The following is a 13,633-nucleotide window of genomic DNA, read 5'->3' on the forward strand; positions in this document are numbered from 1 at the left end:
GTGTTTTTGCCTACAAGTGCACTTCAGATAAACTATTCATATACTATGAATATATGTATGTTTCTTTTTCATAAGGGAAGTAGGGGAGCCCAGGAAATGACCTAATGTGGGGCACAATTCAACACAGACTTTTTTGTTGTTATACAAGGTCAAGCAGCGTGTGCTTCTGGCCACAGCATCACATTTCCTAGCTGTGGATTTTTTTCAACACATTTTGTTTTTTCGGTTACTGAGATGTTTGTGTAAATCACAAAATCCAACCTTATATTACTTTAATCACCATCTTGTTTGCAACAATGTAACATCATTTTGAAGCAGGTGACCAGCTCACAGCAAGTGCTAGCTAGGCTTAAGTACATATGTTTATACAGGATTTTAAACTGAAAGAGAGAGAAACACCTGAAAACAGGGATTTTCTTCTACTTTAACAGTATCTTTCAGATGTTACCATCTTGGTTTTAAACAAGTATATTAATTAAATTGACATTAACATTTGGCAACGCTATAATTATTCAGAAACAATGTTCCATATTTAACTGATATGTAATGATTTTTAAATAGATTTGTCACAGTCTCTATCAATTGATTGTTTTGTCTTACAGACAGATAAAATATAATGTAGTATGGTTGGAAAATATATTTGTTTCTTACAGCTTAGAATTTTTTTTGCACAAATTCATCAGTCTTTTCTAGCAAGTGTTACAACAAACCCTGTCTGCCTGTCTGCTATAATTAACTCACCCATAGGTACTAGAAACAAAATTCAAATGTTCATTTTTAGCAGCGATGTACATGTTGCTTATATAAAAATTGATCAAATGATTGTTCCAACTGAAATTATAACAGAATGATTATAACAGAATTACCAGTTCATTTTGAAATATCTGAATGTCCTTACAGATGTCATATTTTAATACATTTATCAGTCAGTCTATATATTGCTGTTGTCAGAATAAAACCATGTATGTCCATTGTTGTCATTTTTTGGTTTTTGGCAAAATTTGAAAGTAGCTGTTGTTCTTTACATTGTGTGTAAATTTTATGAAGAACAGACCAAAAGAAACAGCCCAAAATTACTTGAAAAATGTCTGGTTCCATTGGTTTACATTAAAAGTAAAGTAGGTTTTTACCTTTTCCTGTAAAGTTACCGGTTTGGAGATATGATGTTTTTGGTAACACTTTCTATAAATGTCACCTTTGTAAGCATCTATAAACACATTTATAACATGTTTTCATAAGGCATTATAAACATAGTTATAAATATTTATAAAAAAGAATTACACTGAATTACACTGTATAGCCATGTTAATTATACATCATGAATTGTTAATATAATGCATTATACATAGTGTTGATAACATGTTATACTGTCAATGCCAAAGAAGTCAGTCCCAGCTTGGAGAGCGTAAATACCAAGCTAACGGTGGTGTACATTACCTTTCCCACATTGGGTAAAACACTGATGGCAGCACTAGTTTAAACTCTGACATTTGAAGCCTGTAATGTGCTTTATTGTGTATGTTTTAGTGTTTCAGTAAATCCTTCAGTAAATACTTCAACTTGAAGCCTCACTCTTAACACTGGAGGAGGCTTTAGTACAGTACGCTTCACTTTACTTAGAGCGGACAAATACGACTTATGAGCTCTTATAATTTGTTATGATCAGTACTTATAATGTATTATGTTAACAATTCATAATGCATAATAAACATGCTATAACGTATAGTGCATTTTTATAAATATTTATAGCTATGTTTATAATGTCTTATGAATGCATTATAACATGTTATGAATGTGTTTATAGATGCTGACAAAGGTGACATTCATAGAAAGTGTTACCATGTTTTCTTCCGACAACAGTGATATGTCAGTTTAATCTTTTAGATGACATTTTTAGCCTATTCTGACTTTGTTTTTATTTGATGTTCTCCTAAGCCCTGGAATATGGACTATAGCAGCAAGGTACAAGAACATCCCTCAGAAGAACTTCACTGCTGAGTTTGAAGTGAAAGAATATGGTGAGATTCTTACATTCAGACAACAAAAACATACCTGCTGTGTTTCCACATATATACTGACTTATGTCTTGCTTTGCAGTGCTGCCAACCTTTGAGGTCACCTTAAATCCATCGAAGTCTTTCTTCTACGTGGACGATAAGGACCTTCAAGTGGACATCACTGCCCAGTAAGAGAAAGTAAAATTTGCAGCATTACTTTGATAATGACCATCCATGACCAGGAGACCACATAAGAATATAATGTAACCAGTGTGAACTATGTGAAGGTATCTGTTTGGGAACAAAGTGGAAGGAACCGCGTTTGTGGTGTTTGGTGTGATGCAAGGTGACAGCAAGACCAGCCTACCAGCCTCTTTAAGAAGAGTAACGGTGAGCTTTACAGAGTTTTGAACACCATGAGAAGACAGTGGTCTAAATCAGAAGTGGGGAACTGAGGGCCAAAATCCACCACAGTTTGCTCTGACCAAACACGGACACTTGGTAATGGATTAGTTGAATTAGATGCGTTTGAGGAGGAAAATAAAACTGTGCAGAAATCTGGAAGCCCCTCACCACTGGCAAAGGCATTTGATTGAGCAAACTAAATTCATTTCAGTACATGTATGTGTATTTAATTACAGAGAAGATAAAGAAAAAAATAACTTCTAACAACTGTACAAGACCTGGTAAACCAGCTGTCCCCATCAGATCTTTGAGAAAAGAAAATTACACAGAATCCTTAACAACTTTTTTTCAGGAGACTTTGCTTCTTTCTGTTTTTCAAAGAAATCTGCAGGGGTATTTTTCAACACATCCAAATGTATGGATGTGTGTGTATATATAAGAGAGTGAGAGAGAGAGATATTGCTTTATTTTGCTTTATTTTTTATGTAGATCACTAATGGAAAGGGACGTGCACAGCTGACTAAAGAGATGATCCCAGACGTCGAAAAGCTGGTTGGAAGCTCTTTGTACATTTCAGTCAGTGTTTTAACAGATACCGGTAAGAGTCAAGCATCAGGGTGTGTGAGTCCATTGGCATTCATATTGGTACTTACTTACTGTGAATGCCACAATGTAATATTATAATGTTGTGCTACTTTTTTATGCTCAAATATGAATGTTCATGTTTCAGGTAGTGAAATGGTGGAAGCTCAGAGGAGGGGCATTCCGATTGTGACATCCCCTTATACCATCCACTTCAAAAGAACACCCAAATTCTTCAAACCTGGAATGCCTTTTGATGTCACGGTATAAACAATTACATTCACAGTCTACTTTTTTAGAAACATCTATCTTGCGCTTCCACTCACTGGCCACTTTATTAAAAACACCATCTTTATAGCTTCAATATATAGGTGTACAATTACAGATTGTAGTTCATCTGTTCAAATGCATTTTATCAGCCCCCCCTGTACCCCATTCAGCACTGGTCAATTGCTGACCATATGACTGCTTTTATCCAGATATTGGGTATATTTTCAGCACAGAAGTAACACTGACGTGGTAGTGTGTGTAGCACGGGTATGAGTGTATCGCAAACAGCTGTGTTTGTGCGGTTTTTACACACACCACTATCACTGTTAGGTTGAGAGTGGACCACCCCCCATAAATATCCAGACAAGAGTTGCTCTGTGATCAGAAACTGACTATCAGTGTAAGGATAGATGATGGCTAAAGTGTGCATCAACAGATGGACTACAGTCAACTGTATGCCTGTAAGGGGCAGCTAAACATTTAAAACTTCATTTAACATATTGTAAATTACACTGTATGGTAAAGTATTGGGACACCCTGGTGTATAAAATTAAGTACATAGTCATGCAATATCCACAGACAAACACTGGCAGTAGAATGGGTCGTACTGAAGAGCTCAGTGACTTTAAACATGTATCAACTATCCCCTTAGTTCCAGTGAAGGGTAATATTAATGCTATGGCATACAAAGACAATTTTAGATGTGTAAATGCTTCCACTTTTGTGCCAACAGTTTAGGGAAGGTCCCTTTCCTGTTCACTATATGGTCCACATACTTTTGGCCATATAGTGCATATTCAGTAATTGTCTCATGAGACACTTTGCATGAATGATTTCATAACTCTCTTTGTTTCATTTACTGAAATCAGCAGGCATCCAATCAACTAAAAGTTAAAAATAACTTTATAAAGTTAATCTTAATCCTGTTTCTGAGAAGCCATTTCCAACTAATGAGGGTCTTGATAATTATCTGATGAGTCGTTCTTGTTTTTTGGATACTGACATTCCTGCAACTGCAATTCTTTGCTTATCAACTCCAATGCAATAAAGTCTTCTCTAAATCCAACTGTATGTTCAAGATGAATCTGATACGGATAATGTGATTTGAATAGGTTTACGTGACAAATCCAGACCAGACACCTGCACAAAATGTGCCTGTGTTGGTCAGCCCTGAAGGCATGCAGAGTCAGGAAAGACAAACTAAAGCCAATGGTCTTGCAAAGGTCACAGTCAACACCCAGGCACAAACCAGGAGTCTACAAATTACTGTAAGGCTTGCATTATTTGTATTTATAATTGTTTTCTCAATTAATTTACTTTCTCAATATCATGATTGCTTATTGACTTATGTTTTAATGCTGTGATCAGGAATGTTGTAACATATGTCACAGTAAGAATTTTCTGAATGACTGGAGGATGCCTGTTCATACCTGAAATCATGATTAAGTTTGTATTACTGTAGCAGGATATCAGTACTTTCTTTTTTTTATCATCTCACAGGTAAAAACCAATGACCCAGCCATATCAAATGACAGACAGGATGAAAAGAAAATGATTGCCCAAGCCTATGCTACTAAAGGAGGATCCAACAATTACCTTCACATTGGAATTGACACTGTAGAAATGAATGTTGGTGAGGAAATTAAAATTAATCTCAACATCAACAAGAGCCCTGGAGACCAAAATCAGGATATCACTTACCTGGTTGGTACTCTTACAGAACACATACATACATGGTACATACAAAATGATCAATAACCTATTCAGGAATTAATGTCCTGTGAAAAGGTATTCACTAATTCATTCTGATTTTATTTATTTATTTATTTATTTATTTTAATCATCCAACTACTTTTAATGTAAGATAAAGACAACATGAGTAAACACAAAATGCAGATTTTAAATGATCATTCCATGTATTAAAGATAAAGATTGATTCAAAACCTAAGTCACTCATGTCAAAAACGTATTGCCCCCTAAACCTAATAACTGGTTGTGCCACCTTTGGCAGTAACAACTGCAATCAAACATTTATGATAATTTGATGTGAGTAATTCACATCACTGTGGAGGATCTGTGGTCCATTCTTCTTTGTGGAATTGTTTTAACTTAGCTACACTGGAGGGTTTTCAAGCAAGAACTGCCTGGTTATGGTCTTCCCACAGCATCACAATGGGATTCAAGTCAGAACTTTGACTCAGCCACTACAAAACCCTTCATTTTGTTTCTTTTGAGTCATTCACAGGTGGACTTGCTTGTATACTGCATCATTGTTCTGCTGCTTGACCCAACTGCGCTTGAGCTTTAAGTCACAAACTGACAGACGTTCTCCTTCAGGATTTTCTGATAGAGAGTAAAATTCATGATTCTATCAATTATGATAAGTCGTCCAGATCCTGCAGAAGCAAAGCAGCACCAGACCATCACACTACCACCACCATGTTTGACTGTTGGTATGATGTTCTTCTTATCTTCTTATGATGTTCTTATGGTGGAATGCAGTATTAGCTTTATGCCAGATGCAAGCTGACCCATGTCTTCCAAAAGGTTCCACCTTTGACTCATTAGTCCACAGAATACTATTCCAAAAATTCTTGGGGGTCATCTAGATGGCAAATGTGAGACAAGTTTTTATGTACATTTTGGTCAGCAGTGTTTTGTGCAGCTCTCCCATGGATGCAATGTTTCGGTTCTGGTGGCACGGCGGGTAGCTGCAATGACCACTTCGGGAACAACAAAACGGTGCTTTTTTGCTATTTTTGTTTTACTATCTGTCATGTAACCCGACCAAAACTCAAAAATCATGACTGCTACAACCAGCACCAATGTCTACCATTGCCAAAGCCTGCTACAGCTGAGAAATCAGCCACAATCTCTGCTTTCAGACAGACTGAGGGAAGAGCTACGTGAGCTAGGCCTGCTACGATCCACAGTGCTGCTGGCCAAAAATGATGCACGAGAAGGCGCAAGCGAGCCGGGGTGCATGCTAGGCTAATGGCTAACTCCAGATGACCAGCCGTTCCATCACTTCTTCTTTCAAATGTTTGTTCCTCGGAGAATAAACTGGACTACCGAGCCCTGCGCCCACTACGGCTACTCAGACCACATCTCTGTGATGCTCACTCCAGCATACAGACCGCTCATCAGACGTGCCAAACCGGACCAGAAGCATGTGAAAACCTGGCCACCAGGAGCTATCTTTGCTCTTCAGGACTGTTTAGAGCACACTGAATGGGAGATGTTCAGAGAAGCAGCAACTTCCGGTGACTCCATCAACCTGGAGAAGTATACAGAATCAGTGACTGGGTACATCAGCAAGTGCATTGGTGATGTTACTGTCTCCAAACTCATCACAACTCACCCCAACCAGAAGCCATGGATGAATGCAGAGGTGCGCATGCTGCTGAGAACCCGCGACAAGGCTTTCAAGTCAGTGGATAAAGCATGCCTCAGGATAGCAAGCCAAGCTATCCTGGGTCATCAGAGAGGCGAAGTGCAGCTACTCAAAGAAACTCCATGAACATTTTCAAAACACTGCTGACCCACAAAAAGCACCAGGATCTGACAGCATATCAGGTAAAGTGCTCAGAGAATGTGCTGAACAGCTGGCTGACGTTCTCACAGACATATTCAACATCCCTCTGAGCACTGCAGTCGTTCCAACGTGCTTCAAGTCCACCACCATCATCCCTGTGCCGAAGAAGTCTCCAGTGTCCTGCCTCAATGACTACCGTCCCATTGCACTCACTCCCATCATCATGAAGTGCTTTGAGAGGCTTGTCATGAGGCACATTAAAGACCAGCTCCCTCCTTCACTGGACCCACTTCATTTTGCATATCGCCCCAACCGCTCAACAGACGACACCATCTCCGCCACACTCCACCTGACTCTCACCCACCTGGACAATAGAGACACCTATGTCAGAATTGAGTTCAGCATTCAACACCATCATTCCTCAGCAGCTGATTGGAAACTGAGCCTGCTGGGCCTGAACACCTCCCTCTGTAACTGGGTCCTGGATTTCCTGACTGAGAGACCTCAGTTAGTCAGGATAGGTAACAACATCTCCAGCACCACCATACTGAGCACCGGCACCCCTCAGGGCTCTGTGCTTAGTCCACTGCTGTTCACTCTACTGTGTAACCCTTTCCAGGCTGGTAGATTTCAATGACTTTGTTTCACATCTGTATTTGAATCTTCTTAGAATGTGGCATCATGTGCTGCTTTTTTAGACCTTCTAGCTGCTTCACATTGCCAAACATGTTCTATTTGACTGATGTTTAGATTTAACAGGTCTGGCAGTAATCATGCCTGGGTGTGAAATAATAAAAGGTTTTGACTATTTATCTGAAGAATTTGGAATAATTGGGTTTTAAACTTGTTTTCAGAATCAGGACCCCTTAAAAGTTATCTAATATAAATCTTGAACGATGAATAATTGTCTGTACCTATCTATTTCTGGCATTTTAGTCCAAGTATCCGTTGTGAATATATTTAATTTCATTTTGACATCAATCTCAATGTTGTACAGACTCTAAATCATTTGCAGGTCCATTCAACATTATGGGCACATCTAAATTCTTTCAACTTGAACTTACTCAGTTTATTTTAAACCTATAAGTTTAAACCTATAAAGTCAATTAAATTCCTTTTTTTCTGCTTCTTTTTCTCTCAGATCCTTAGTAAAGGACAGATTGTCAAAGCAAACAGGTTTAAGAGGAAAGGACAGTTTCTAGTTACTCTGCATGAATTTGTCACCAAAGACATGCTTCCTTCATTCCGTGTGGTGGCGTATTACCACGTGGGAGACTCTGAGGTCGTGGCAGATTCGGTCTGGGTTGATGTAAAGGACACATGTATGGGAACGGTAGGTCATCTGCTATTACAGTTGAGCTAATAATACACAATTTTAGTCCACAATAAGAACTGAGTTTTTTTTAAAAAGGAACAACCTCTAAGACATAGTAAGAATGAGTGAATTTTTAAAAAGATCTTTTTGGTTTCTTTTAAAGTGAAGTTAAAAGATTTCAATTTATCATGAGTTGATATCCCACATTTTCATGTCACTATTGAAACACAAAATGATTTAGTCCATAGACGAAGCCTTATTTTAGCCTTGTACCTGCGTTTTAGAGAAGGAAGTAAGACTGCATCCTTGTCCATATGGTGAGCAGTTATATCCCATTACGTTCAAGTAAATGTGTCCCACAGTCTGAAAACTGTCGCTATCGCAACATATATTTTCTGCAGTTAAGTAAACTTTTTTTTGTCTTTTAATGAAAATATTAGGATTTTATATGTGTACAGCTGTTTAAAGCTATGTTTGCTATCATGCACTGGCTAGCATATTTAAGTTATGCTAAAATTAGTGAAAGTTGTCACTACTGAAACTGTCACTACCCAAAACAACTAACTCACTTATTAATAATTAACTAAGCATTAAGGAATTTGTTACTGATAAAGATTCAAACTCCTCCTGCCTGGCTTACCAATTGTTTGATTTTAATGCAGATTCAGTTAAAATTCAGGTTTGGTTTGGTTTCAGATTATGGACAGACACTGCACACTTTGGAGGATATGTGTGTTTATTGAATTTGCCTTCTTCCACAGATATTAACAGGACACAACAGATATAATTTCCACTGTCTTCTGCTCCAATTTTACCACTCTTCAACAACATAACTGCCACAATTTTATAGTAGTGATACATCTATATAATTTTCTTAAACCAAGTACAAGTACAACTACGTTATTAGTACTCACCGATACCGATTTCAATACCATACTGAGTAGCCTGCTTAGAATTAGTAGTTGTTAGTGCACTCGTGGAGTTTTACATCTTGTTGGAGTTTTCTGTTTGGCTAGTTGAGCTGTAGTTAAATGTCCTGTAAAGTCAGACTTACACTATGTGATTTTAGAAATATTGTTCTTTGGTGACTCTCACTGTACATTTGAGTAGACTATCATGTACAGACAAAGCCTACTATTGATTTACACACATAATACGAAAACACTCAGTCCATGCTATGTGAAACACAGCCCCTACAACAGCTCTGTCTATGAACAATTTCGTTTGAAGCTGTTTCATTCAAAACAATACGCTATGCACAAAGTACCAAGCAAACATCGGTGCTTCTAACACTGTGCACTGAAGCTAAATGCAGGCGTAGGTGTACACAGCAGGACATTACAGACTCTCTACAGGCTATTTTACAAAAAAAAACAAAAAAAACCAAAAAAAAAAAACCACTGTATTCACTTTTATATTATACACCAAAGCAAATGTTTCCAACCATATTGAGGAAGTGGCTAAAATCACACAGGGTAGGTATGGTGGGTGTATGCCAAGGTGGAATGCTTAACAAGAGACTGACAACTTTTTGTCCAACTGCCACAGTGTTAGTAACATTTCTCTGTGTGAGCTGTGTGAGCAGACCCTTGTTCACCGCCAGCTTGAGTTGTTTGTTCACTAGCACAGCAGCATACACTGACTAGACTTATATCACATGGTATCAACTATGTGAGTTCAAGTAAATGAGCAAGTATCAGGCCAATAGCCCATACCAGTATTGGTATCAATGCATCCCTACTTTATAGCATTGAAAACCAACATAAATGGTGCAAAGATGCTTTGACAGTCATATTTTTCAGTAAACTGCCAAGTTAAATTAATAAGAACTTTTCTTCTGAGCATTTCACATAGAGACTTCAGGGTTATCACAAGATCATCTCAGTAGTCTTTCTCAGAAGTTATCTAATATGAATCTTCAACCTGGTTCTGTTATCTTAAGAATTCTGTATATCTTACTTGTAGTCACTGGTTTTTTAGATTTATTTCTTGTTTGTTACTGTGATAGCCCTCTAAAACTACCCACTGTTATCATTGGTTAATCTAAACACTGATCAAAATACTAGTATTTAGTACTAAATACTATATACAGTCCAATAACAAGATGATTTCTTTTCTTCATTCTGTATGCACTATAATATATTCATTATCAAATCTTATCCTTTATTCTTATTGCTCTTGTTGCCTTATTGTTTTGTGTCAACCAGAGAAGGATGGGTTCCCCTTTTGAGTCTTGGTTCCCCTCAAGATTTCGTCCTCTTGCTCTTAGGGAGGTTTTTCTTGCAACTGTCACCTTTGGCTTGCTCATTTGGGGTTCCATTTCGGACATGGACTTTCTGTAAAACTGCTTTGTGACAATGCCTTTGGTAAAAGTGCTATATAAATAAATCTTGATTTGACTTGACCTGTTTCTCTCTACTCTTTGACCTAGTTAAAAGTGAAAATAAAGGAACCCCAGGCATCATATGTACCTGGGGAAAGGTTTGACCTCTTGATTACTGGAGATCCTGGTGCCAAGGTTGGTCTTGTAGCTGTGGACAAGGGCATCTTTGTCCTGAACAAGAACAGACTTACACAGGAGAAGGTAATTGATTACGTTAAGTTGAAGGATAATGGCATGTCAAGAACATGGGCTTATCTGGACTGGTAACTACCATACCTTGCCACTGACGTTGCTTGTTGGGTGAATATTGTACTGCAGTTATCTAAAAACTTCTGTCCTTTTTCCAACTACAGATTTGGGACATCGTTGAGAAGCATGACACTGGCTGTACAGCTGGTAGTGGTAAAGACAGCATGGGGGTTTTCTATGATGCTGGTCTGCTGTTTGAGTCTGACAAAGTGGGAGGCACCAGCTCTAGAACAAGTATTGTAGATTTTGCAATTTTCAACCCATAATGCAATTGAGACAATGTAGAACATAAAAATACAGCTCAAATATGGTTCAATTATAGCAATGGCATTTTCTGAATACACTGAAGAGGTTTCCATTTAAGTGTTTTCATTTAAATTTAGAAGCCAAGACTGAAAGTAACAATAATGGACATTCTTTTTCCTGTCTAGCACCGGACTGTCCCACTTCACCAAAGAGAAAACGGAGAGCTGAGACTGTTCTACAGATCACCCAAACACTGAGTAAGAATCTGGACATGAATCTAAATCTACAATCTAAATATTGTCAGGTTTCATGAAGTACACTTGTGTTGCAGATCTTCTACAAACATCTATAGATCTTAATGGCACTTTATACACAGGTTTGTCCTGCCCATCCCAGCACTGACCTCTTTACTGTTTTTGATCTAGCTGGAAAATACACTGGCAAACAAAAGAAATGTTGCGCAGATGGACTGAGGAAGAATCGGCTGGGCTACACATGCGAGCGGAGAGCTACGTTCATCACCGACGGTGCAGAATGTGTCCAAGCCTTCCTGCACTGCTGCAAGGAGATGCAATCACGCAAGCAGGAGGAGGGAGAGGGGGAAATGCACCTGGCTCGAAGTAAGAACCAACTTTGCTCTGTATCCTTGTTTGAATTGTGGGAGGTCTTCAGAGAAGCTTGAAACATTCAATGCGGTTGCCAAGTCATGTATTGTCATTAAAATTATTTGTGATACTGTGATTTTTGAAGCCAATTTTTTTATAACAGTTTGTAAATCATAGCAGTAAGTTGTATAAGCAAGAAATTTCACCAAGTCCTTACACCATTGCTGCCTCCTTCATCTGCTTGATTCAATGGTCAGGGCAAAAGCTCCACTCAGTTGTACACTATATCTCCAAAAGTATGTGGATATCCCTCCTAATTATTGAATTCAGGTATTTAAGCTACACCCAGTGCTAACCAGTCTATAAAATTAAGCACATATAGCCATGCAATCTTCATAGACAAACACTGGCATTAGAATGGGTTGTGCTGAAGAGCCCAGAGACTTTAAACATGGCACTGTTATAGGATGCCACCATTGTCAGTTTGTGAAATTTTCTGCCCAGCTAGATCTGCCCCTGTCAACTGTAAGTGCTATTGTTGTGAAATGGAAGCATGAGAAATGGAAAGTGCCTCTGTAAACAACATTATGAAATTGTTTTCCATGGCAGAACAGCTGCACACAAGCCTAAAATCACAATGTGCAACGCCAAAAATCAGCAGGAGTAGTGTAAAGCACAATTCCACTGATGCACTGGAAGCATGTTCTCTGGAGAGGCAAATCATGCTTCACCATCTGACAGTCTGTTGGATGAATCTGGGTTTGCCAGATGCCAGGAGAGTGCTCCCTACAGAAAGTATAGTGCCAACAGTAATGTGTGGTGGAGGAGGGATGGTCTGGGGCTGATTTTCAGACCCCTTAGTTACAATTAAGGGCAGAGGTGGCGGAATAACACAAGTCCCTTAAAGTACTAGTAATCTAGAAAAAAAAAAGACTAAAAATTAAAATATGACTTTGTAACGGTGGTGGACAGAACCAGACACTCCCAGAAGAGGCTTAAGTTAAGAACTTTAATGCCAATCGATAAACAGAAGCAAAAGGGATAAGGCAGGAATCAAGGTCATTAACAGAAAATGGGTCATACACAGAGTAACAAGACTAGCATAAGAAAAATGCTCAGTATGCACAACAAGGTGACGATACTTCGCAATGAGAAGTTACAAACAGACAGTTATATACAGGGAGTGACAGGGAGGAGTTTAAGTATCTTGGGGTCTTGTTCACGAGTGATGGGAAGAGGGACTGTGAGATCAGTCGCAGGCTGGGACAGTCAGCAGCAGTAATGCGGTCAGTGCACAGGACTGTAGTGGTGAAGAGGGAGCTGAGTCATAAGGCAATGCTCTTTGTTTACCAGTTGGTCTACATCCCCATCCTCACCTATGGTCATGAGCTTTGGGTAATGACCGAAAGAATGAGATTGCGAATGCAAGCGTTGGAAATGAGCTTTCTTTGCAGGGTGGCAGGCTACACTCTGCTTGACAGGGCGAGCAGAGCTGCTACTCCTCCACATTGAGAGGAACCAGTTGAGGTGGTATGGGCATCTGATCAGGATGCCCCCTGGTCACTCTCCCTATGGGGGTTTAACAGGCACGGCCTACCGGGACAAGACCCCGGGGTCGTCCCAGGACCTTCTGGAGGGATTATATCTCCAAGTTGGTCTGGGAGCGCCCCGAGTCATCTGGGATTTTCTGCTCTCCCAACTGCTAGCGCGACCCTTGCTGGATCAAGTGGTTAAAGATGACAAATGAATGAATATATTAGATCTTGAAGTGCACATGTCATCAAGCCAACCAATCACTAACAAGATTTGTTGCCAACTTTTTTTTTATCATTTTCAATTATGTTGATAAGTTATTGAAGCCCTACTGTATTCCATTACTTATTCTGTAATTGGATATATTTTAAAAAATGGTGATCACCAGCAGGGTTACATTAAACCACACAAAGTGTAATTTGTTAGGATGGCAAAACTATGACCTCATTCACCCTCTCTTAAGCAACATGAAATCCCTTCATCAATCACTGTCCCTGCATTTGGCATAGCCAT

General features: G+C 38.9%; 1 protein-coding gene across 1 annotated transcript in view; it reads left to right on the forward strand.

Moving 5' to 3' along the window:
* The window catches only part of LOC118803202 (complement C3-like), a 60,576-nt gene that overhangs the window by 15,795 nt on the left and 31,148 nt on the right, over positions 1-13,633 (forward strand). The window contains exons 6-17 of the mRNA XM_036563734.1: positions 1,936-2,018; positions 2,098-2,185; positions 2,285-2,387; positions 2,892-3,000; positions 3,133-3,248; positions 4,367-4,522; positions 4,755-4,958; positions 7,931-8,122; positions 10,536-10,688; positions 10,841-10,970; positions 11,168-11,239; positions 11,408-11,602. Of these exons, the coding sequence (XP_036419627.1) occupies positions 1,936-2,018; positions 2,098-2,185; positions 2,285-2,387; positions 2,892-3,000; positions 3,133-3,248; positions 4,367-4,522; positions 4,755-4,958; positions 7,931-8,122; positions 10,536-10,688; positions 10,841-10,970; positions 11,168-11,239; positions 11,408-11,602 (1,601 nt within the window). The remainder of the gene's footprint in view (positions 1-1,935; positions 2,019-2,097; positions 2,186-2,284; positions 2,388-2,891; positions 3,001-3,132; positions 3,249-4,366; positions 4,523-4,754; positions 4,959-7,930; positions 8,123-10,535; positions 10,689-10,840; positions 10,971-11,167; positions 11,240-11,407; positions 11,603-13,633) is intronic.

Source organism: Colossoma macropomum, unplaced genomic scaffold (genome assembly GCF_904425465.1).
Source record: "Colossoma macropomum unplaced genomic scaffold, Colossoma_macropomum, whole genome shotgun sequence".
NCBI lineage: Eukaryota > Metazoa > Chordata > Actinopteri > Characiformes > Serrasalmidae > Colossoma > Colossoma macropomum.